A 25,736-nucleotide genomic window follows, 5' to 3' on the forward strand; every position below is an offset into this window, starting at 1 on the left:
AAGCTGTTCCCAAGTGCAACCACAAACGCTCCTGCTGGCCTAAGGGAAGGGAAAGCATGGGACTGAATGAGCAGTGGGGGAGCAGTTTTTAGGACATCATTGGCTTATGTAAGACTCGGATCCTTGTAGAACTTCTGTCTAAAGACATTGGCAAGCTTTTTGTGCTTAGTTATAGATGCTTTAGTTCTTTTCAGGCTATCCAAGTCAAATCATGTTGCAGTTTTGGCCTGCAAGGTAAGATTTGGACCACAGTACACACAGAAGTAATACTACAAAGCAGCTGCACAAAAGGCATCCAAATATAAAAATGAGGCTGAAGGTTTAGTTAAAATCTTGTGAATTATTAAAACAAAGGTTTAGAAACTACTCTCAAAGACCCTGCATGTTGTTTATTCAATATTCATCCAGTTTACTTAGTTTTAGCACCACGGATGCCAACGCAAGGTAAGAATCAGCATAATCGGTCCTCATGCCCTGCTGAGGCTTTGCAAACTGACTGTGCAGAAAGACTGTAATCAGCTGATAAAACCATGAGGCACTAAAACCCGGGTGCCAGCAGTCTTGCTAGGGTGCTATATTTACTGAGTCTATATTGGTAGTGATCTGTAAGCGGCTTAAAGTAGCTCTCAAAGGCAGAATTGATGTTTCAATGATCACTGCTGGGAAGCAAGAATGAACTTTTGGATGAATAAATACTGAAAAAGGTTACCTGGTATGTTTGATGCTATGGGTGCTGCTGGATCGGCGGATGACATTAATGCTATGGAAATTCACCATTGGTACACAAAATTTATGAAAGAGTGCCCATCTGGACAGCTTTGTCTGCATGAATTTAAACACGTCCTGGATCTACATGGACTTACTCCAGAAGCTAACAGCTACGTTGAACAAGTATTTCACACATTTGACATGAATAAGGTAAGAATTCGTGCTGAACTTCCTGGCTTTCTTATGGCTGTATCATTTGATGCATTCAGGGACTTGTCTCAGAGGGCTGGCAGTGCTCACTATTCAGAGGTAATGGAAGTGATTTAGAGGTGATGCAATAGAAAACTATGGGCAAATTAACATGAGTGGCAGGCAAACAATTTTGAATGTTCTGTTCCCAGTACATTTTGCCATTTTGAAAATTGTACACAGTCATTCTAATACAGATTGAGTAGTTTCTCATCTTTGAAACTCGGATTCTTCTTATTATTTTCAGTGTGTGTTTATAATTGGAAGTTTTATTTATATAACTCTGCTTGAAAAATGTATTTTAAAGCAGTAAGTGTTTGGCTGGATCCATAGGTATTAATGCTATAAGAACATGCAACATAGGCACAATATGATTCCTTCTGTGACTGTATTCATTACGAGCACCTTCTATGGCTTAGTTTGGTACCAGTCAATCCCCCTTTTCCAAAGACACATCTGTCTGTTTTTGACCCATCAACTCATTTTTACTGCTTAACATCTTAGGTCATTCGAAAGGAATCCAGCAGCTGTTACTCGCTTTGATGTCTTGCGTTCTTCCAGCTCGGTGTTCATACAGGTTCCTTCTAGCCATGAGATCCATCCAGAAGACTGTGCCTTGTTAGTTTTAACCTGAAGCCAAAATAACACTTTTTGTGAAATGTTACAAAAGAAGTGGAAAGTCATCTGTAATTCCTACCGAAGTGTTTGTCCTTGACTGAAATAAGGTTTAGGCTGGGTTGTCAACACTGCACAAAGTCTGCTTCCAGCTAATAGAACAGATGGGCCCATCATGGTATAAAAACTTTTTTTTTTAAAAAAAAAAAAGTGTATTAGTGTTCTCTATCCATGCCATTGATCTCAATGAATTTAGAGATGTAATGAAAAATGTGTTATTACATTACATGAATTACTTTAGTGGCCAGAATAAAACTGGTTCAAATTGTAGCCAGAACTACTCCAGACAGTTTCAATTTCCAGGAATGGCCTTTCTGTTCTTTATTATGAAATTAATTATATTTGTTTCAAAAAATGCTGAGAGTATTTTGTACTTTGTGTGTTTTTATATCCAAGCTTCACTTTCTTGTATGGTGCCCAGTAGACTAAGAATTCTCAGAGTCAGTACCTTTATTACACCATTTTCTTATTATGTGTATTTCCACACATACACACCCAATTCAGCTTGATTTTTTGGTATTATATAATTATTATCTACATAATCTTCAAGGACTGTTCCTATAATATCGGGCTTGTCACATGCTCTTTTCTTCGCCCTGCCAATTACCAGATGGTTAAACATACTGGAATTTGATTAAGTAGCATCACCTAACTCAATAAATGTGCTAGTTACAGACGATGAGCAAACTTTTAGTCCATAAACATGGAATTTGACTGGCAGAAATTGTCAACTTACTGTGTTCTTTTCAATTAATAAATCAATGCATTAGTTCCCCAGTAAAGCTTTATCACTGCTAACTTTCTTGGGTAACACACATAGACAGTGTCTTAGCTTATCTAAGAGCGTTTTCAGTTTAACTTTGATGTTTACTGCAAAAAGCCTTCGATGTTTCAGTGCTCTTGAAAAATATTTGGAAATATTTCCAAAATTTATTTTAGACAAATATTTTCAAAGCGACTAGTGACTCAAGGATGTTTCAGAAAACTGAGCCTGTAGCTGGTTTTAGTTACTCTTTAGAAAACTGGACCATGAAATAAACATCTCTGAAAATCAGGATTCTGTCAAGGTTATAGCATACCAGTGCAGGACCAGCCTCAGTGTTTGCCATGAGATAACTGAGAATGTGGAGAGGGAATAAGAACGTACCCTTCAAATAGTTTTGCATCAACAGAAATGCCTAGGAGAACGTGCCACTACTGCTGATATTGGTCTATATATTTGCAAATAACTACTGCATCCAGTACAGGCAGAGAGTGCAGAATAAATTAGATACAAACCTTCAGGGCACAGTTGCTCTTCACCACCATACCCCATTCAGATTTCTCTACTTTTTGTAGTCTTTGTAATGTCATGTCTAATCAAAACTGTAGCAGTTTTCTTCACTTGTTTGTATTACTTATAGTATTGAGAATGTGCATATGGACACTGACATTTGCTTTTTATATACTTCAAGCATTATAATACAATATGTTACAGCTGTGAAGCATACTTTTCTATATCTAGGTTATTTAGAGTACCTTTCCATAAGGAAAAAAATATATTGCAGAAGCAGCTAGTCACCCTGCTTGAAGACAAGCCTTAGGTGAACCTGGAACCTGTGTAAACAGGGAAAGAGCTCCAAACCAAAAAGGTGGGGAGCTTTTTGGGTTTTTTGGCTTTGGTTTGGCTGGGTTTTTTTTGCGTAGGGGCAGGAGGTGTCTTTTGGTTGGCTAGTTTTTCACAAATTACTAATTGCAGGGCCTCCCTCCCAGTTCAGATAGCTTAGCACCCAGGGAGCCAATTGCTCAAGTTATCTGATTAATATTAAGACATATGCCTTAAACCTGTGAGGTTATACACATATTGGAGTTTGACTGCTACATAGTTCTATCCGTCAATCTCTGCTCCCCTTCTCCTGTTTCCCCATAACTTTTTAATCAACGGGTAGCACGGGCACACCCAGAATGAATGCCCCACTCATGCAGAATTCAGCTTTTATTCATTGTTTAAGGCAACAGCTGGCTGGCAAAATGATCAGGTACTTCTTTCCTTTTGCCTGGTGAGGAATTGGGGTACCAGGGTGTGGAGATTTAAGGGACAAAAGACAGGGTCTGTAAAAATCTGGGCTTTTGTTTTGCTGCTTCCAAAAGGGCTTGTTTAATTAATGTTCCATGTTAGACAGAAAAAGATGTTTCAATGATTTATGCATTTGGAAGCCTTCCCCCCATTTTAATGAAATTAAACAATGATTTGGCCTTTGGGGCTTCATAAAATCCACTATAAACCTGCTTATGCTAGGCTTATAACTTCATTATTTAATAATGAGCTCCAGCTAAAAATCTGGTATTCATTTCCAGTTCTGCAAGATGTTGTTACAATCCTCCATTAGCTACTGTAATCTGTGGCATAGATTTTATCGTATATTTTCTTAATTGAGCTGTTGCAGCAATAGGCCTAGGAAAAGTTATTTAGTAGACAAGACTAAAATGGCACATTTGGAATAGTCATATACCTGGGACTGTATAGTCTGTACACATTTGCAGCTGGAAATAATATGAAGAATGTGGCGTCTACTTTCAGATAAAAAGCTGGCAATTTTTTCTCCTTGTGTAATCTATTCATACAATTTAATGCCTGGAAAGGCTAAAAAACACTTAGAGAAATTAATCCAATGAACCAGAATGTTTTACCCAAATGTTTTACTTTACCTTTTTAATAACAGAAAAAAAGAATAATCCATTTTTGATGAAACAGCAATACAATTTTTAATGAAATGGCAACAGTATAACTGAAAGATTCAGATACAACACGTAGTATCAAGATAAGCTGTAGCTCAGTTTTATTCTTCTCTTGCCTTGAATAAAGTCTTGTGAAAGCCTTACTGCAAAGCCTGTGGCAAATGAGGACCAGGACCTCTCAAGCCACATGCCAGGATTTCATAAGCTTCCCCTTTGGGATTCACACCGAGTCTGTTTAGTTTGATATGATGTGTATATTTATCTGTTGTAACGTATGTTTCCTCTGAAGTAATTCTGTGGGGCTTCAGGCTAGCTTAGGGAACCAATTTATGTAAGGAGAACGAGTTGTTGGCATATTAGCTTGCCAAGAGTAAACGTATATGGGATTTTTATGGCTTGGCATGGGCTGTCTCAGTAACAATATCCTCATACTGCTCTTAATCATCCTGACTATATCGACACTTCTCTAACAAGAGCATGACTTATGTGTAGTACAATCAAGACGCATTTGTCTTCTGCTTTCTGGTCTTAATACAGAAATCCAGTTCAAGACTCCTTTTCATGCTTAGCAGAGCCGAAGGATCTTATTTCAAGATGACTCAGCTCTTTGCAAGTGAGATGAACCAAGTTTCTCTGCCCTCCCTTATACTTCACAGGAATAATAACCTGCCTGATTTGGTCAGCTGAAACTATTTAACTCTTTCTTAACAGAATAAGCAGATATCTATATTGATTTGTGAAAGACACTACATGTAAGTCAAGGTTCTGAAGTGACCTAACATTTAGAGGTGCAAAAACTCATTATTGTTCAGACTGTCTTGCCCACTGCAGTGCAATTATATTTCAAAGTTGAAAATTGCAGGGTTAGTTTTCTTTTGTTTGTATCTTTTTTTTTCCCCTCAAAGTCTCTATGTTATTCTATTTTTCTTCTGCTAGAGGATCAGATTTTGTCTACTGCCATGATGGTAAAAATCACTGCCAGATCTTTGACATTGCTGGATGAGGAGGAGAATTTGGGATCTAACCTCTTGCAGCACACTTTTGGCATTTAGGAATTGAGATTCCAAGCAAACAACAGACTTTGGTGCACTGCAAGCGTCTCCCTGAACCTGAAATTCCTGAAGGTGCCTCTGTCAGCTTCTAGTTTCTATGATAGTGAAAGTGTCGTACCTTAAATATTCATATTTCTATCACTGTACTATCTGAAAATCCATCACAGAGACTGTGTGAACAGAACGTGTGTGTTAAGTGGATTATGCAAATGAAGAATGATTACTTTTTAGTGCCTCCGCACACTCTTACTGTTTCAGAATTTTATAAAGAAGGACATGTTCCTAGTTCTTTTTGCCATAAGATTATATGAAATGTATTTATCACATGCTTGGTTTAGATGGGATGTTAAGTCAAATTGAAAGTATGTACTTTTAATTGGAGAGTCATGAAGAGTCTGCCTTCAGTTAAAAAGTCCCATTCCTGAATTTCACTAGCTCACTATATCCTTTCTTCCGGTTATGGTGTGTGAATTTCCTATCTTTGTATTTAAATAACCTGATGTTTCCTGTGAGAGATTATCAGAACATTTGCTTTCAATGTTAATGTTATGATGCTGTATAGTCTCTCTACATATTACCTTCCTTCAGCTGGATGAACACTTACTGGCACATACCACAGTCACTATACACATCATTAGTATTTTGCAGGATTTATGATTCTCTCTGTTTTCCAAGGGGCTTAACGCAAAGCCCCCCAAACAAAGCACAGCAATGCCATTTCACAGCCTGGGAGGCATTCAAAGTCATCTTAGCCAGTGCATTTTTAGTACAAAGCATTGTAAGTTTAGCAAGAGTACCAAGGCTGCAAGCCTGACATAGGATGTTGCACAATGTGAGCATAAATTTCATGTTTTGTCTTCAAGAGAGCCCCTGGAGAAGCAGGCTGAGTTGTGGGATCACGTTGAGGTGTCGAGTTAGCTCCAGACAGAGAGAAGGACCCACCTATTGACAAGCCTGCTTGCATTCAAACAGGTCACGAAGGATGACCCTGTGGAGTTTCTATTTTTACCCAATCCAGATCTTTAAGAAGTTTATGGTAGTTTTACAGCTCCTGGTTTGTGGATGAATTCTAGCTGGAGGTGAGCCAGGGAACATGTAAACAAACAGCACTGCGTGTATGGAGAGGAAGGGTGGATGGTGCTATGGGTGCCGGGGAATCAGCTGATGACTGTGCTGCTATAGAAAACAGTCAACAGTACCAGAAATTTATGAATCAATGTCCCTCCGGTCAACTTACTCTCCATGAGTTTGAGACAATACTGGGTTTATGTGACATGAACCCTCAGGCAAACAAGTATGTTGAGCAGGTGTTTCACATCTTTGACATGAATCAAGTAAGAAATTTTCTTGGACTGTTTTCACCATGAAGCATCTGTATTAGCGTGAACAGTAGAGGACTTTGGCCTAGTGATATCAAATAAGAAGCAGTAGGTAACCAAGAATTGAGGGGTTTTTGTCACTAATTTGCAGCAGCTGTTCAGCATTACTTAAAGTGAGAAAAATGGATATGTTGGATTCTTGTCAATGTCATTTAGACTGCTTAAGAGGAGAGCTCTTCAAAAATTTACTAAACAAGTTTGATTATTTGTAGATAGGGCTGGACAAGAGTCTTAAAACCCTCATGTTCCCCACTTTCATTGCTGGAAAATTGCATGAATATTTCTGTCTTCACTCTCCTTTTTAAAAATTATTTGCTTCGCCATTTCCAAAGCAAAGTCTCCTCAGATGTCGAGACGTGTTTTTGGACAGTTACAGTGAATCTTTTTTTTTTTTTTTTCTGTATTTCATTATCACCATTTTTATTCTTATTTGGAAAGTTTGTAAAAGAGTAAAATAGCTGTTTTGGTTCCCTACCCACTGCTTAAAAAAAAGTAATTTTTAAAGCTGAGCAGTGGAAGAAAGGTAGACTTGAATTCTTGCACAGATCAGAAATCAGAAGACCATGTTACTGCTTCAATAAATAAATAATGATAAATGGAAAGAATCAAGAAATGCAGTGGAAAAATTACAGTCAAAAACCAGGAATAGCCAGGAATATGGTAAATAGATACTGCTTTTCCAGGAGGGGGAAGAAACAAGTGAAATGTAAAACAAACAGTCAAAAAATCAAATTAACAAACTTCAGGCACAAGTATAAAGAGATGGAAATAAATGTTCAAAGAGCAGAAGGAGGAAATAGTATTTCCTCCCTTCTTCGTATGTTAATTGAAACCTTTGTGGAACCAAAATGCAAGCTGTGGAGAAAGTGTTGACAGCTAGTTAAAATCTTAGCGAGAGACTCATTTTCCATCAGAAAGAGAGCTCGGACAAAAACAACATCCCAGAATAAACGTGGTCGTTTTCTCAGCTGAGTGAGAGGGAGAAGCAGAGGCTGGTAATGGCAGCCACAAGATCCAGCCCCTCGGGGTGTCTCTCAGCAGGGCTCCCCTCTCCCACTGGCCCAGAAGTGCTCTTGGACAGGAATTCCCAGCCAGAATTCCCAGCCAGAAATATCACTGTGCACTTTAGCAATCACAGCGAACCCTTGCCTTGCTGACCGGAGCCACCAGGAGATGCAAGCCGCTTGGTGTCTGTCCGGTTTGGGAAAGACTTCAGACACCAAGAAGGAGAACATCTCCAATCCAAACAAAACAACGGTCCCTAATCAGGGAAGACAGCTTCTGCTTTTAATTAAAAGTTTACTGTTCCCTCTCTCTATTGGCTCAGTTTTCCCTCTTCCAAAACGCTTAACTCCGTCCAATTTATAGCGGGGGGGTGGGAAAGATGATTTAATATCCAAAGTTCTTCCAAATAGCCATACTGCCTAGAAAGATAAAAACAGGAGGCTGGCATTTAAAGTTATTTAAGAATCTATATGTAACATTATAAACTGAAAAAATCCAAGTTGTCTAAACTGAAATCGTTCATGAAAACAGGCTGTGGCATCAAAATGCCTTTGGGATGGGGGGTTAATTCAAAGATACTACCCCTAACACAAAGATTTTGGGGGAGACTTTTGGAACAAGAATTTATTAACGTAAATTACTTTTTAGAAAAAAGTGGTAACTAATAGTACCTATAGATAGTTGAAAATACAGTATTTCAAATTTTTCCAAAATTAGGTATTTTTTGTGATGGGTTTTTTGGGTTTTTTTCCTCCTTCCTCCCCAGATCATCAGCATGCAAAAGTTCAGGGGTTTCTTTTCTTTTTATTTCTCCTAGTTGGAGTCAGGACACTTCATTGGCCTCTCAAATTTTCTCTGGATGAGAGGACTCTTTCCCTTCATTTCTAGTAAGACCACTTAAAAGTAATAATTTAACAGTCATTACACTGCCTTTCTGTCCTTAATTAACCTCTGCTAGACCCACTTGCGGTTCCCTGATGCCCACAACATAAGGCGCAGCCCTAGCTCTTACCAACCTTGAGTTCAGGAAAATCGGTGCATTTGCAAGAGCTACAAAAAGAAAATATTCCTGACTTATCCTCCTGACAAAGGAGATGCAGCTCTCTGGCAATTAGAAACCTTGATGAAAATCGTAGTTTCAGGAGTGGGCCCTCATTGTGTTAAGTCTTTAACTCCAAATGGAAAATGTAAAGTCGGTATCTCTGAGCACTTCCCACAACCATTAAAATGAAAACAACTGCACTGCAAATGGTTCTGTGGGATGTTATTTCATTATGCATGGTCTGCCAGCTATTTATAGAGACCGATGCACTGTGGCATGTGTGGCTAACAACACGCTCAATATCGTGTCTGTAAGTGGTTAGTTTAATGACAAAAAAAGGCCTGGGCTGGACTGTGCAAAACCAAGATAAGCACAATTGCTTATCTTGTCACCAAGACATGTATCATTGTGCTATACTCATAATCTCCATGTCAGAAATAATGAAGCAGCAGTACAAAAAGGAATCGGATATAATGGGCTTCTATAGATGTATTTTTAAATGGTCACTGCTTTGTGTTTCAGTTTTAAATCCACACACAAACCCAAGGAGATAACTATTTCTAGAAATATAGTAACAGACACATGAGGAATGTGATTATGAGCTAACAAAGTTGTGCCAGTTCTTGATCAGTGTTTTCACTGAGAGAATAATTAAGTGATTGTATGTATATTCTCACACAGTTTGCTGTGTATGCCATGCTTAAAATGCCATAGAAAGTAGTGATGGCATGTCTTTTCCTCATGCCCACGCCTGAGTTAGCAAGAATTTGGTGAGTCCTCTCCTTTCAGGCAGAGAGATTAATGGTTGTGTCCCTTGCCTCATCAGGGCAAAAGCTTTCTGGTTTATGAAGGAGAGGAAAACAGTCCTTAACAAAGTTAATAGAGGGAGATGGCAGGATAGGGGGAAGGAAACTACGCTCTTAAGTCAGCTGGCAAGGCTGGGACATGGGAATGCCTGCAACAGTGCTTTTTGTGGTCCTGCCCAGGTAGCTCCCCTCTGCAACTGAAATGAGCGGTGGCAGATCTCTGTATGTGCTCAGCACTGACAGGAGCCAGCATCTGATAGCAGTGGAGTGCAGGAAAGAAAGGGAATGGAAAAAGAGAGAGATAGGGCAAAGTGCAGAAGCATGAGCTCAGTCACACAAGAGAAAGAAATGTCATTTTTCAGAGTAAATGGCAGGTAGAAATTGCCAAGGAAGGAAAAAGAGAGTGAGGCTGGAGTGAACCAGAGTGGATTAAAAAATCAAAAGGAAAGGACAAAAAGTTAACTGGCAATGACACAACTTTTAGATAAGAAATCTGTAGATAAGCTTTTTGTTCATATGCATTTAAAACTTGGCATTTGCCATTTCAAACACTAGCAGTTGTCTTTTTTGCCTTATACTTCAAACAGGTAGCATTCAGTTGAATCTATCAGAGTGGAAAGACGTGTGACCTCCTTGTTTCACAACACAGGGATTTAGTATCTGCTGCCTACAGAAAAGTTACTGCTGCTTTCACAATACCCAAAAGAAAGGGAATGTCATCTTTATTATCTTGCTTTTCTGCCTTTTTTTTTATATCAAGGTAGTTGCAGATCACTCCGTTGTGAAGTTTAGGGGTGTTTTTTTTTTAAAAAAGAGCAACTGTTATTTTCAAACTCTGTCAAAAGACTACTTCTTTTTCACTTGTAAAGAAATCTAGATGACATTATGCCTTCCAAAACTGATGATATATTATACCACTTTCAGAGCAGCATTAATGAATCTGCTTTTTTTTCTCTTATGTTTCCCTGCAAAGAGAGTTTTGCTTTACCTGCAGCGTGCATTTTCTGCGTGCCCCGTGTTCTTGCAGTTTAGCAACAATCTGCCCTTGAACCAGCAGTCTTCTTTATTACAGGACTGTCATTTTCAGAGCAAGTACATAGTCCCACTGTTGCCTGTTTGTATCTTTTTCTTAATTCCCATAATATTGTACAGACTACAGAAAGCTTCTTGGCACCTCTAACGCAGATCTCAATAGATACTCTTGATTCTGTCTTCACCTTTTATCATAAGTTGATTTTGCTACAGATAGCTCATTTGGAATTGCTTCTCTGGTCTTCCTGTATACAAACTAGTCTCCGTACCCACTGCTTCAGTGTTCTTTGAAATGGCTTTAATATATTAATTTAATTAGTTCAGCTCCACAATGTTACAATTTTTTCTATTTTTATTTATAAAAGTAGAAATGTTCCATTGCCATTGGCTTTAGGAACAGGTGATTTCTGTAGAATTTCTACTATTTCAGGACTTGTTTCCTCTGTGAGTTTATTAAGTGCTGTCAAACTATGCTGTGGGTTATAAATTTTAGCCTTTTGGTGCTCCATAAAACTCACCTTCCCTTTTTTGTCAGGTGTAATATCAGCTATTACATACTATTCCGGTCCCCTGCTAGAAGTGAGGGATGCTGTGAGACTGAAGTATACATCAGATTGCTTTTTCCCCAGGCATTTTTGCTGTCTTTTACAGGTATTTTAGTTATTATTATTAAACTAAAGGGACCCTGAAAACAGGTATTAAATTAAAGTTGGAATGATTTTAAAGTAATGTTCTCTTGTAAGTTTTTTACCAGAAGGTACAAAATCTGACAAAAAATCTCGTTTCTAAGGCCCTACCTTTAAGTCACTATAAGCGATCTCTCTCGTGTGCCTCATTCACCATGGGTACACTTCCCAAGACTTGCCATTCAGAAGCAAGTAGCAGCAGTGTGTTTTTCCAAATGAGAAAAGAGGAGGGAAGGGAGAGGCCTCAGTAGATGCGAGCAACTCCCCGGTTCCCTATGCCTCAGTGGGATCCTGTGAACAATGATTGCATGAGGTCAGTGAAGAGATGCAAGAGAGTTGTTATTGTCCAGCTGGAAGAGACAAAAGAGGAAGGATGACTAGCACTGGGCGAGTTACTGATGGACATTTCTTACTTCACCATATCGTCTAAAGATTGCAGCCTGCCTAAGTCCTGTTCCTGGTGCACTGTCTTTCTCTGGCATTTGCCACAATGACTGGTCATTGCTTTAACAGCAAGGCATGATGGCTGAAGAAGAAAATATGGGATTTTTGTCACACTGTGCATACCCATGAGGTTTGTCTGCTTATTTCCTTTCACCTCCTTTGTCCTCATTTCCTTTCCCCCACCTCCACTGCTTCAGCCAGCACTCACCTGCCAATGAGATGTCCCCACTCTCCCTTAGCCATCAGGATCACACGGCAGTTCTAGGGCTCAGAGACAGTTGCTGGGGGAAAGGCAACACATTAACTACCCCATTTGCTGTATGTTCTTTTCCTACTGAACCAGTTTTGGCTAAACCAATGGCAGTGTCTGTATCTTCCTGTTTAATCACAGAATCATAGCATCATAGGTTGGAAAAGACCTCTAAGATCATCAAGTCCAACCATCCACCCAACACCACCAAGCCTACTAAACCATATCCCGAAGTGCCATATCTACACGTTTTTTGAACACCTCCAGGGATGGGGACTCCACCACCTCCCTGGGCAGCCTGTTCCAGTGCCTGACCATTCTTTCAGTAAAGAAATTTTTCCTAATATCCAACCTAAACCTCCCATGATGCAACTTGAGACCATTGCCTCTCGTCCTATCACTAGTTACCTGGGAGAAGAGACCAACACCTGCCTCACTACAACCTCCTTTCAGGTAGCTGTATAGAGTGATAAGGTGTCCCCTCAGCCTTCAAAAGTTCATGGGCACTTGAGGAGTGTTCAAGCTTTCCTACTCAAATGCCACATTTTTAAGTGTATGGTATTAAACTCAATGATGTCCTTGCAAAGAGAGCTGTAGATTAGCCCGTTAAGAGTATAGAATCATAGAATGGTAAGGGTTGGAAGGGACCTTAAAGATCATCTGGTTCCAACCCCCCCGCCATGAGCAGGGACATCTTCCACTAGACCAGGTTGCTCAGAGCTCCATCCAACCTGGCCTTGAACACTTAAAGGGAGGGGGCAGCCACAGCTTCTCTGGGCAACCTGTTCCAGTGTTTCACCACCCTCAGGGTGAAGAATTTCCTCCTAATTTCTAACCTAAATCTGCCCTCTTTTAGTTTACAGCCCTTCCCTCTTGCCCTATCACTACACACCCTTGTGAAAAGTCCCTCTCCATCCTGCCTGTAGGCCCCCTTCAGGTACTGGAAGGCTGCTACAAGGTCACCCTGGAGCCTTCTCTTCTCCAGGCTGAACAGCCCCAGCTCTCTTAGCCTGTCCTCGTAGGAGAGACGCTCCAGCCCTCTGATCATCTTCATGGCCTTCCTCTGGACCCACTCCAACACATCCATGTCCTTCTTCTGTTGGGGGCTCCAGAGCTGGACGCAGTACTCCAGGTGGGGTCTCACGAGAGCGGAGTAAAGGGGCAGAATCACCTCCCTCGCCCTGCTGGCCGTGCTTCTCTTGATGTAGCCCAGCATACGGCTGGCTTTCTGGGCTACAAGCGCACATTGCTGGCTCATGTTGAGCTTCTCATCCACCAGTACCTCCAAGTCCTTCTTCTCAGGGCTGCTCTTGAGCCACTCTCCGCCCAGCCTGTACTTGTGTTTGGGATTGCCCTGACCCAGGTGCAGGACCTTACACTTGGCCTTGCTGAACTTTATGCGGTTCACACAGGCCCACCTCTCCAGACTGTCAAGGTCCCTCTGCATGGCATCCTTTGCCTCCAGCGTGTCAATCACACCACACAGCTTGGTGTCATCGGCAAACTTGCTGAGGGTGCACTATCCTTTTCAAAAAATTGACCTGATCCTATAAGATATTGATTGCTTTCTGGCTTCAGTTGGGCTGGAAAGAGGTTGCCATTTTTCATGAGGCACTCGGCACCTCACAGGACTGTGCTCTTTAAGTCCACCATGTGATTATAAATGAAAAGGATAAGTGAGTGGGAGTGTCTTGTTTCTGCATCTCTAACATCCTACAGTTTTACACTGATATTTATAGCTCCAAACTTGTCTGTGCTATAGTAATGCTCCTGAGCCACTCATCTCCTTGTATAGCAGTTAATCAGTACAGAAGTATTATTGATACCTAACCCCCTCCCTGGCCTTAGAGAAGAAGAAGGAATTCAGCTCCTGAAAGCTGTAAAATAAAAAGCAGCACTAGAGCACTGACCAACATCAAGGAAAATTGTAATTAATTCACTTCTCAGACCACAGTGATTCTTGTTAAAGGAGTGACTGTAAAAGATTCCTCTTCCACTCAGGTTCTGTCATGAGCTGGTGACCAAAATTGTACGTTTTATCTGGGGACCCGTGCTGAGAGGGGGCAAATACAGTGCAATTTCACACAAATACAAGATACCTCACAGCATATTCATAATAAGAACTGCCTCAAGGAGGAGTCCTAAGGGCTCTGTCTTTAGAAAGGCTTAATCCACCTACAATAGAGAGAAGGTAATAATGGGCATGTCTGTTTGTACTCTCAACATTTACCATCCTTATTTACAGCATAAATTGTAGCTATTCCTTACAGTCAATCCAGGATTACACTTTTACATGTTGATACTGGTTTGCGTATAACTCGAAGTCAACTACTTTGAGGATCTCCTCATTTTTCTTTTGCTAATATACACATTTGTAGTCAGTGGGAGAGTTTGGATTTTCATGAAATATAACTTGAGCACAGCTTTCTTTACTTCTACTTTAACCCCATTCTGAAATTCCATCTGGTTTAGAATTGGGCATCAAAGGTAATCTCACATGAGTACAGATAGTCACTAAATAAAAATAGAAACGTACGCTGTAAGAGGTTTACCGTGGCCATTTAAATGCAGTATTTGTCTGAGTTGCAGTCATCAGCAAGACTCTGAACCTGAGAAACGCAAATGTGAATATAAAAAAAAGAGACACTTTCTGTATAGTAACATGGGCGCCAAAGAATCATTACCAGGTGATGGCTCTGCCCCAGAGATGCATCATTATTACAGCAAATTTATGAGAGAATGCCCATCTGGGCAACTTAGTCTGCACGAATTCAAGAAACTCCTGGGTCTGCAAGGGCTGGATCCAGAGGGAGATCTATACATTAAACGGGTGTTTGATATCTTTGATCTGAACCAGGTAAACCTTCTTTTCTTTACTTCTTTAATCTCATACTATTGCTTTATTTGCGAGTTGTTGCCTGCAGGCTCTGCTTTGTGCTTTGCTCACAAAACTGCTGCTGTGACAGGGCTGCCATTATGATGCACTAGAAGTGAAGATATGGGACTGTGCTTTGAAGGTTTTCAGTAGGATTCATGTTAGTATTTCCCAGGGGTACTTAAAAAATGTCAAGAAACTATTCTGAAAATGAGATGTAATTTGCAGTTCACTGGTTATTCTTCTTTCCTTTGCTTTTCCTGCACTTGTATGTTAGCATATGAAAATATTGGTATGCTCAAATGCAAAGTTACTAAGTTTTTACAGCAATATTAGACAGAGACGAAAATATGGTCTGCACTTAACCGATGAAGTGCAGCATAGATAAACAGATTTGTCCAAAGCACCGTATTGAACCTGTGGCAGAGAGGAAAATGTAACTCAGATGAGGAGATCACACACAGTGCCCAAATATAAGACTGAACAGACTATCGAATGAAGAGGTGAAGCAGCTTTTCCAGGGTAATTCATGCTCCCTGCCAGTGCAATAACTGCTTGTGGTTGCAATCCGCTCTCCGTAATATAGCTGGCTCCCAGACAGACAATATATATTTTCCTTAGGTGTACAGACAAGGCCAAAGCCATGGTCATCTGATAGTTGTGTGTAGTACCTCTCATTAGGTGTAGAGAACCTTAGACCATGTGGTTGTGGAGGGAGAGGGCAAAAGACATCAGAGAATCTAACAACTGACAGAGTGGCAGACAAGTGCGGGCTGTTTTCTAGTTCTGTCCTGAGCACTGCCTCATGCTCGTAAGGTGCTGGAGCTGGCCACCTTGAGCCCTCCATTCACTGCAATGCTGAAGTGTCCCAGGGCACTGCCTGCCAGCACAGTCTCTGCGGATTTGTGAAACCTTCAGATTTGTGAGACCTTCAGATTCTGGATTAACGTAAAAGTGATGTGAGTGGAATAAAAGCTGGTTTTAGAAAGAGCGTTTGCTCACATTTAGTTGCTGTGGCAGTGGCCAAACACACTTAAACCAAAATGGGAACCCTCTGCTAATTGTTGCTTCTCTTTCTGGTGTTTCAGAGTTGTGTCACCCTGCTCTGCAGGCTGTCATGACTCTCATATATGAAGCAGTAAAGTTGCTAGATAGCAAAGCAACTTTTCCTATAAGAAGTAGAGGGCAGATGCTTGGAGGGACTTAATACATGTGTTTTAAGCATAGAGGGACAATATTTATAGTGTGGAGGACACAGAGGCAGGATGAGCTGCACCAGGATTGTTTGCTGGAGAACATGCCATTTTTTCAGCATGGCTTTCAGGATCACCATTCCTGAAAGAGCTCAGCTGCTTCATCTGTGTGACTGAACTTCTTTTACCAGGAACTTTCTTGCTGCATCTTTCTGAACTTTACCTTGTCGTTATCTTCATCCCCATCTTCCTCGGATGAACCAAGATCAATCAAGGCTAAAAGATGGAAAAACAGGGTAATGGCCAGGAATTCAGTCTCACAGAAAAACTGCTTCTTCAGCCATCATATTGCTATCACACCTTTCAGGAACACATCCTTTGGGGACAGCAGGTTATGGCTGTATAGTCAATACAACAGAAAGCATTTCCTCCTACTGTCTTCTCCCAAGTCTCTGTTTTGCAATGCTCGGGGTCACAGATGCCAGACCAGCAAGGGGTGGCCTGCTTGATTACAGCAAACTGGTGGGTTGGAACAGCAGTCCCTCCACCAAGGAAGGCCATATGTGTCCAGCACCAGCATCTTGCCGTCTGCCAAACAGGGACTGGGCCACTCAAGTACAGAAAACCTACACATTTGCAAGACTTCACAGCTCAGATCTTTTCCAGACTCTCATGTGCATGGCCATTGACAGAAATTGTGATCCCTGAACACCTCTCCGAGGGTCTTAGTGTAGCACCTCTTCCAGTTCCCATAGATATCTTTTTTTTGTCTAGGTGTTTCACACCTAGGTTTGCTGAAAATGTCAGCTCTCTGTGTAATGTGCAGTTCAGCTGTGGCTACAGCAAGGAGATCCCAACCTGTAGATTAGCTTCCAAGCTAAAAGAAAAATGAAGGGGAAAAAAGCCAGAAAAATTAAGCAAAGGAATGGATGTTAAACTATAGAGCAGCTGGGAATCAAGCTGGAATGTACCGAAGCTCAGAAATCTATGTTGATCACTAGCCTGTGAGCATTTGTAAAGGTATGTTAGGTATTGAGAGGATCAACCTTGCTAGTGAAAGCTGTCAGCAAACATAACTAAATTTGGTGTATCTGAGACCAGCAGAGGTTTTAATTCAGAATAAAATTGGAAAGGAACAATTTAAGATGTAAGATTTACATCTGGAGCCCACGGAAACTTTTTACAGAGCTTTACAGATTTTTTGTATTTTAATCTCTATGAAGTATAATGATTGAATTTCTGTTACCATGTAACTTTTGTTTCTTTTTCTAACATTTTTAACAGCACTCTGTTTTCCTAAGGTTAATTATATTTTTTCCTTTGTTACCAAAACTAATAACCACCATTTTAGAAATAAAATGCATCAATCAAATATTTTTCCAGTATATGGCTATGATGCTTTTTTTGTGGTTAAGCTGGGAATGAAGTGGCAACAGACCAGCCTCTCAGGGCAGGAGAAAGGAATGTTGCATGTTATCAATGAGGTAAAATAAGAGAATCTCCTTATTCCATACACTCACTTTTTGTCCTATAACCTTTCTACAGCTTTTTCTCCTCCCCAGGCAGAAATGTAGGCTTTGATCCTGAAAAGTGCTTTTAGTTAAGTACAGATGTGTGAAGAGTGGTCAATGGATGGCTGACTGGGAGTATCACACTGTGGGCTCTGAAATAGCAGCTGCGATTGTACAAATAAGGGGTCATTATCCTTCTATGACATTATGTAGTACATTTAGGCACTGTGCGATATTAAACACATGATAATCTTTCATCTCCAAGTCACAGAAGTTAATGGATGCAAGTGGTTGCTTACATAACACGAGAATTCAGAAATAATCTAGCCATTCGAATTTTTGCTTACAATCAGTTTCCTTCAGTAGTATAGCAAATTCTCAGGTTTGTAGATCAAAATTGTATCTCCTTTGCTAATTTATTCTTGTCTGGTTGTTGCTTTCTAATAAAGGGGCCATTATCCCACTGAGTGGTGAAGTGTACTTCATGGAAATAATTTCCTTTCTCTTAATAGTACCCTTTATATAGAAGTGCTGTTTAGCTAGACAGCTAGCAAACTTGAGCCATCTCCCATGCTTTCCCCAGATGACTTTTATAGGTATACGATCTGAATTTTTCCTTAGCTAACTTTTTGTGGCCAGACAATACCATGGTTTAATTAATACTGAGGTTTTTACAGTTTAAAATTATTATGAACTCATTGCTGAAGCTTAAATATAAAAGCACATAGCATGAGGACTTGTTTACAGTTGATCTAAATCTAAAGAAACTCATTCTGGAAAACTTCAGTAATTTAACAAGGTCTTCTACTCTCATCATAAAATAAATTTTTCTCGTGTAGGCTTCTGTTTTCTCACAAATAGGAATGTGCTCAGAAAGCTATGCTAAAGTGTTAGGCCTGAGATTAATCTATAATTCCAATTATAGCAGCCTAATGCTCCTTGAGTTCAGTTGGGGTCATCCATGCTTGGAAGTATTCTACCATAGAATAAGACAATAAAACACTCTTAAAAGGTGCATAAACTTTCTCCTCTGTGTTTCATGTATGCCTGTCTTAAAACCTCTAGCAGGTAAGCTGTAAAATATTAACCTCATACGATGCCAGTGGGTCTTGGCGGGGTGGGAGAGAGGAGGAGCGTAATTACAGTTATGAATTGCATTTCACCTCCTTGTTGGCCTTGTTGCTTCCAGCTGAAGTCTGTTACAGACATCCTTCTCCTACTTAGGAATTCCATTTTAAATAAACAACTTGCCCATTAACTGGAAACAAGTTTAAAAGGAATTATGGCAGCCTGGTAGGTTTTTTTGCAACTTGTGACAGGGTGAAAGCCTAGCCGAAGATTGTTTCACTCAAGTCAGCCCTACAAATACCATCAGGAATTGAGTTGTAAGCCAAATCTTATCTTTCCCTGCATTTCTTTAGCTTGGAGATAATAGACTAGTTCAGCTCCCCGTACATGGAAATGACTATGGTCAGCGGACATCTGACAGGGAGGGGAACACCTTCACAGTCCAACTCAATGTCATGTAGATACTGTGGTTACCTGTGGTCTTGGCAACAGGCAGACCATGTAAGCTCAGAACATTGATTGCGCTAACTTATCATGCCAAAGAGCCAATGCTGCTGTGGCTGTATGGCTTCTTGTTTGGACTTGGTTATCTTGCATGTTTGTATGTGGCAGAGCATAGGACTACACAGGTATTCACGCCTCTGGCTCAACAGAGTGTTTTATACATTTGAACGTATAAAAGCTGTTTCCAGTCAGTGCCAGCTTCTATTAATGACATAGGCTATGTCCTAAAAGCTTTCTTCTCAGGAACATACTGAAATAAATACTAACCATTTCTGGTGTGGCTCTTGTGCAGACCACCAGCTGTTTTATAATTCCATGACCTTATAGACCAAGTATGAAGATATCTTTAATTTTTCCATGTTTCTTAAAAACAATGGTTCTATGTCAAGACTTTTCATCCTTTCCCTGAACTCTGTGGGATGCTTTGCTAATTATTAAATAAACAAACAAATAAATAAATAGGCTAATGTAGTTTGAAAGTTGTTCTTCATTATTCTTACCTCCAGTGAAAAATAAAGATGCTGAATGTTCAGAACTGTAATTGCAATGTTAACTTTCCTTGAGATTATCATGAGGAGTGCAGGAGCTAGCATCTGAGCAAACGTTTTATTCATGACTCATACATTAATACTTTTAAGCATTATATACAATGGCTTTGGCAGTATAATAAATGGTGGGTTTATCATTTGCCACAGCTCTCCAATGAAAACCTTCAAAAATGTTTTTATTAAATGTAGTGTAACTGAGTTCATTTTTTAAAAGAATCCCTTTATTGGGTCACTTTAGGGAAAAATAGTCTCAGTCTTCTTCACTCTTAAGATATTTGTAATGCAAAAATCAAAAAGCTGCAACCACATAGAAGTAAGCTGAATTCTTCATGCTTTTTTTATTCCTTCTGCATCTCAGTCCACGCATAACTGTCATGCAGTCCTAGTTCATGCAGCCTACTCATGAATTTGAGAGAGAAAGCAGTTATGTTTATCTAAAATACCTCAATAGTTGCCAAGTATACTGATGCATATTTAGTTTTCTGTGAAAATATGTATCGTATTTCAGAGAGATCATATTCCTCAAAATGAGGTTACACCAATGTTAAAGGAGAGAGCATATCCAGGAAAATAATGTCTGCTGTATCCATAATATATTGGAAGTGTTAGTTGCTCTTAAATAAAAGAAACATTCTATAGTCAGCACTGCTACTATTTAACACTTATTCTAAAAAATCTTTTTTTAAATCCGAAATCCAGATCATTGTCATCCACTTCCACTGGCTTGCAGGTAGTTTTTTCCACCACTAAAAATAAAAATTGAATACTGTAAGAACTGATTGATTGATTGACTGGGTTCTTATGACCTGTGAAGGACAAAATTTGCATAGCTCTTTAATATGTGAAGCAATGTACTGAAAATGGGGTGCTGCTATTCTAGTTCTCTTATTGCTTATTTTGGCATTAATTGAAACTAGCTACAGGAATAAGTGTCTGTTGCTTCGTAAGAAAATCAGATTTTAAAAGGTAGGATATACTGTGAAGGGTAAAGAAGATTAACAGGTACATGGGACTGAAGGAAAATTATGCAAGTTCAAGGATTTTCTGTTTAACATTTTATAATGCATTGTATAGTCCTCAAAAGCAAAAAGTATTTTCTGATACACTTCTTATGCAGAGATAAAGTTGATAGATGCAGAAAAATGGACACTCCACAGCAAAGAATTTAAGAAATTAGATAAGGAGCCACCAACTAATGTTAATCTTTAGTCACCTTTCTAGTTAGTGCTGTTTCATTTAAAATTTAAAGTAGTTCTGTGATAGAGTTCATCTGACATCATTATGCAGATAAGAACTATAAAAAATATTTTAAAACGAATCCATTTTAAAATCTAAAGAAGAAAGTTAAACCAGACTGTTTGATGTAGAACAGATAATAAGAAATGCAAAAATGTGTTACTTCAATAGAACTTTGTTGTGTGTTGAAATTTACTTCAATAAAACTTTCCTGTGTGTTGAAATGACTAGTAAATCTCAAGTTACATTTTTCCACCCCCACTCGCCCCTTCACTCATACTTTACACAATGCTGACAAGTGTTGGGAGGCAGACCACCACGCCTTTTATCCTCATCCTAGCTCCTTCTCCACTGTCCTGCTGTGTCTTTATAGTTCTGAATTTCAGGTAGACTTCTCATGATCTGATTCTGTGTTCTGGCTATAAATAAATGTTATCCTCTCTAGTTATAGGGACATGAATGGGATTAGCCAAATATATCTTCTCAGGTATTGTAGTAGAAGAAAATGAGAATCATTTGGCCATGAAATTCTCTATGAAAGCAATGGTTGCACCCCACATTCTAAGAAAAGTGTGCAAATGTTCACAGAAAGATGCAATATTTTTCAGAGATGTTTTGATGATTAATGTAACTCATTCTTCATTTGACTTTCAGTTGTTTTCTCCCTCCACTTTCCCCCCCTTCTTAAGAATAGTGAGAGACAGAGGAATATCATTTTCATCAATATGAGACAGTTGCTAGAGATTCTACTGAAGACTTCATTTTATTAAAGATTGACGTGGCCCAACTATGCAACGGTTACCTAGTACTGCGTGATAGCTGCCTTCCACACTCTTATTGAAGGCATGAAGAGGTCTTAAAAGATGAAATAAAATGACTGCTAATGAGCAATACATGGAACCTAAATATTAAGTGATTCCATCTCTTGTGATATTAATTATAATGGCTCAGGGCATCTTTGCTAGCCCTCATTTGCTGGAAAATTTGATCTTCAGCTGGTCTCCCTTTCTCAGATTGTCTTACTCTGATGTGTCCTCAGGACCAGGAACAGCTGCTGTGATAGGAATTGTCAGGCCGCCTAAGCAACTGCCTAGACTGTTTGCTGCTCCCTTACCTGTTCGCAGGCATTACCGAAGTTGACACAGTAGAACTGGGTGCAATAGTTAATAGTTATCCAAAGCAGGGTGAGAGAGGATGATAATTATAGAAATATTTCCCAAACTTTCCTGAACAACTTTCCTCTTTTGTATCCTAAGTCTTCAAATAGTTATGCAAACGTAAATTCAGCAGCACACAAAATTTTAGGGATGTCGTCAGGCTGAAAGACTCCCTGGACAAGTACACTTTTCTTAGCCTCCTCTAACTAGCCAGTTTAACCAGGGCAGTAAGGCTGCAGCAGCAACATCTGCATTATAACTACAGTATGGGGCCAAGAGCCATATAAGCTGGTATTGTGGTTAGCCAGACATACTATGTTTTATGCTGTTCCTTCTCCATGCTTCTTGAGTTGGTCCAGCACATGTGGATAGCACTACCACTTTGCTCAGAGAAGTCTAACTCTTGCTTGTTCTGGTTTTGAACAATTTTCATGCACGATCACCTCTAATTAGTCTCCACAACAAGAAATACTTAGAAAACTTATTTTCATTACAGTCACTGCTATCACATTGTAAACTCAGTGATAAAAGCCTGTGTGTCAAAATCTTAATCAGCTTCTAAACCAAGGGCTAGAAGAAAATAAGAATCAAGATATCTCTAGGCCAGAAAGAATTATTCTGTCAGAAGTAACAAAAATCTACAGCTCTTACTTCCTGAAATATTCAGGCTTCCTGGAGCTGACATGTACATGTACAAATCCCTTTCCCATTCCCATAAACCAATAAAAGCAACAAAAACAACAAATCCAAACAATTTGCTTCTCCTTAGTTTGAAGTAATGTTGCATGAAATTATCTCAAATGTAAAGTAACTAGCCTGATTACTGTAAATAAAGAGAAGGTTAAATTATGCTTTGCTGTGTTCAAGGCAGTGTAGTTATATCATTTTTGTCAGCACACTTAAATACCTCTGAAAGGTATTGTATCCTTGTAAAAAAATCTATGGAATAGAAACGATGTTCTACAAGTATTTCACCTTGTTCCATGAAACACTATTCTATTTATTTGTAGACTGTCTTAAAGAACGTCTTTGTTCTATTTCTTGACTACCTCCAGAATTTTTTTACATCAAATTTTATATATTGATTCCAAAAATGAATCTATTACTTTGTAAGGACTTCCCACAATTACTGGTGCAATTTCATAATCTTGGTTTTGTTTTCTAGTGGTTTGGCACAAGACATACTGCCGTGATTGTACTAATGCATGCTATAATAATGTGTCATTATCAGCTAAAAGCCTACGTTAACACTACCATTAAAATCATCACTTGCTTAATGTCAGTACAGTTGAATTCTTGACTATAGAATTTGATGGTACGAGTTATGATCTAAAAGTTTTAGACCAGAGGTAATTCCCCAGTAGTGGCATCCCACCATCAAGCTTGGGAGGCTGACTCTTTCTGTGGGATATTAAAGTGAGGTCTGCCTCAGATTTCTGTTACAGCGCTGCAGAATTCAGTGGTTTTTTTTCACATTTCACAAAGGGTAATCTGAATGTCCACGAAATTTTCTCTTTAAAAACAAAATTTCAAAATATTCATGTGGGCTACTGCTATTAAGCAATATTCCAGTTGAATTTTCCTTGCATCGCAGTCTTGCTGCTTAGCTGGATTGCATCAAGCTCTGCGATGGGGCAGGGGTACTCAGTGCGCACCGTGGAGCGTCTCCGCCTCCCTGAACAGCCTCTTCCTTGCCATCTGTGCACAGCATGTCCAGGCTCGCTGCGTTTGCCATAGGGATTGGCTGCACTTGGGCAGTAGGCCTGTCACACTGTTGAGCATGTCCGGATCAAAGTTCATGTATGACGCAAGGCCAGATGTGCTACATCCACCAACGCGCTGGCAGCTGGCTGTCAGGAGTCCCCTTCCACACTAGGAGCCAGCACCTGAGATCCACAGGCTGAGACAGCCCAGCCCATAGGTCTCATATGAAGCTGTGATGCCAACTACGTTGCACAAGAGACCTAGAGAAACTGAATCACTGCATTGGATACAGAGAAATCAGTGGCAAAAAATACTGACAATAAAAATTAAGCACTTAGAGATCTGGTCAAGTGATTCTTTGGCTTAATGTTTTTTCTTTATTTTTTTTTTAATGCGGATTAAATTTGTATCACAGACATTCTTACTGAGTGTCCTGCAGAAAAAAACATAGCAAAACTCAATGTGAGTCAGTATAGAAGGGGAGGAATATGAAAGAATTATGAAGTTAAATTTTATTTAAAAATCTTCATTGTCTACACATTCTCCCATTGAGTTGTGCTACCTGAGTTCCTACAGTCCCTAATTGTTTTTAAAACAAAAGAAAGGGTTTAGAGTTGTCTCCTCTGCAGTTACTCAGTGACCAATATTACTCATCAAACTGAAGAGATTACAGTTTTCTAACATCATATGCAGGGTTTCTTTGAAAATTTCTTTTACGTGTAAACAAATTATCAGGTACTCTGCAGCTTTCACTGAGCTTAAAAAGCACTTGGAGCATATTGCTACCATTACCAGCTAACACTGTAATTTTGTCACATTATGTGAATAGGCAATGAAGATTAACTGTGTACAATTAATTGTAATTACTTTTAAATACTGCTTGTTAAATTATTATGTAGCTAAAGGGAAAAGTAACTTTAATGAGAAACAATTCAGGAATCTACTTCCTATATGTAAAGACTTTTTAAGTATTTTCCTTAAAGTGCAACTTTTTTTTCTATTTATTTCCTTATTAATTATTAACAGAGTGATTAGGGGCTACTCCAGGTCTACATTTTCTTCATTTTCCTCTTTATGGTTTAAGTGTTGCTTTGAAGCACCGAAAATTCTGCAATCATGATTCACACATTTGTTGGTGACAATGTTAGTGAACCACACTTTGGAAATAATAGTTGCAGAAAAAATGGAGCAGAAATTGGATGATCTGTTTTAACTAACTTGGCCTCAAACTCCTGTAATGACTATAAATTGGTAACTGCTTTCTTCTGACAAAGTACTGTCAGCTATTTTCCAAGTCCCCAGATCTCGCAGGTCCTCATCATCTGGTTAAAGCAGAACCTTGTATAACAGCTTGGTCACTATAGCCTTATCTCTTTATATAACAGTGGGTATGCAACCATCACAAAACCACTTAATGATCTGCAGCTCCTAATCCCCTGATTCATTCTTCATCCTTATCTAATAGCCTTTCCTTGCCAAGAGTCTCCCCCCTCGCCCTGTGACAAACGCCAGCTTTGTTTACTTCTTAGGAAGAGGCTCTCCAAGCCTCAAACTGCAGTATCAGACCTTAGGGATATGCCAAAGTAATAGAGTCACAAGTAGCTCTGTATTTCTTCATTAATGCATATGCAACATTTGAGGAGCAGCTGAAAGTCTTCAGAAGCAAAAAGAAAGCAAGGAAGTGGGGGAAGATGAAATGGAGTGAAATTAATCCTCCTTAAGGTTTCTGCGGGTGGAGAAAGCAGCGCTATATTTGAAATGGGGTCTATGGAGAAAGAGAGAAGCACACAGGATTAGCTATAAATTTCACAGTTATTCTGAGCTGTTGTAATCTGCTGTTTGACCTGTGCCTCCTCCCTCTGCCCTATGAGGTTTAAGTAGTATTCTGAAAGAC

The 25,736-nt window shown here is 39.5% G+C and overlaps 1 protein-coding gene across 1 annotated transcript in view; it reads left to right on the top strand.

Annotated features, from left to right (window-relative positions):
* The first annotated feature begins 442 nt into the window (after nucleotides 1-442).
* GUCA1C (guanylate cyclase activator 1C) overlaps nucleotides 443-25,736 on the top strand; it is a 39,362-nt gene continuing 14,068 nt past the window's right edge. The window contains exon 1 of the mRNA XM_009941228.2: nucleotides 443-918. Within this exon, the coding sequence (XP_009939530.1) occupies nucleotides 715-918 (204 nt within the window). The 5' untranslated portion in view covers nucleotides 443-714. The remainder of the gene's footprint in view (nucleotides 919-25,736) is intronic.

This window comes from Opisthocomus hoazin, chromosome 1 (assembly GCF_030867145.1).
Source record: "Opisthocomus hoazin isolate bOpiHoa1 chromosome 1, bOpiHoa1.hap1, whole genome shotgun sequence".
In the NCBI taxonomy this organism is placed as follows: domain Eukaryota; kingdom Metazoa; phylum Chordata; class Aves; order Opisthocomiformes; family Opisthocomidae; genus Opisthocomus; species Opisthocomus hoazin.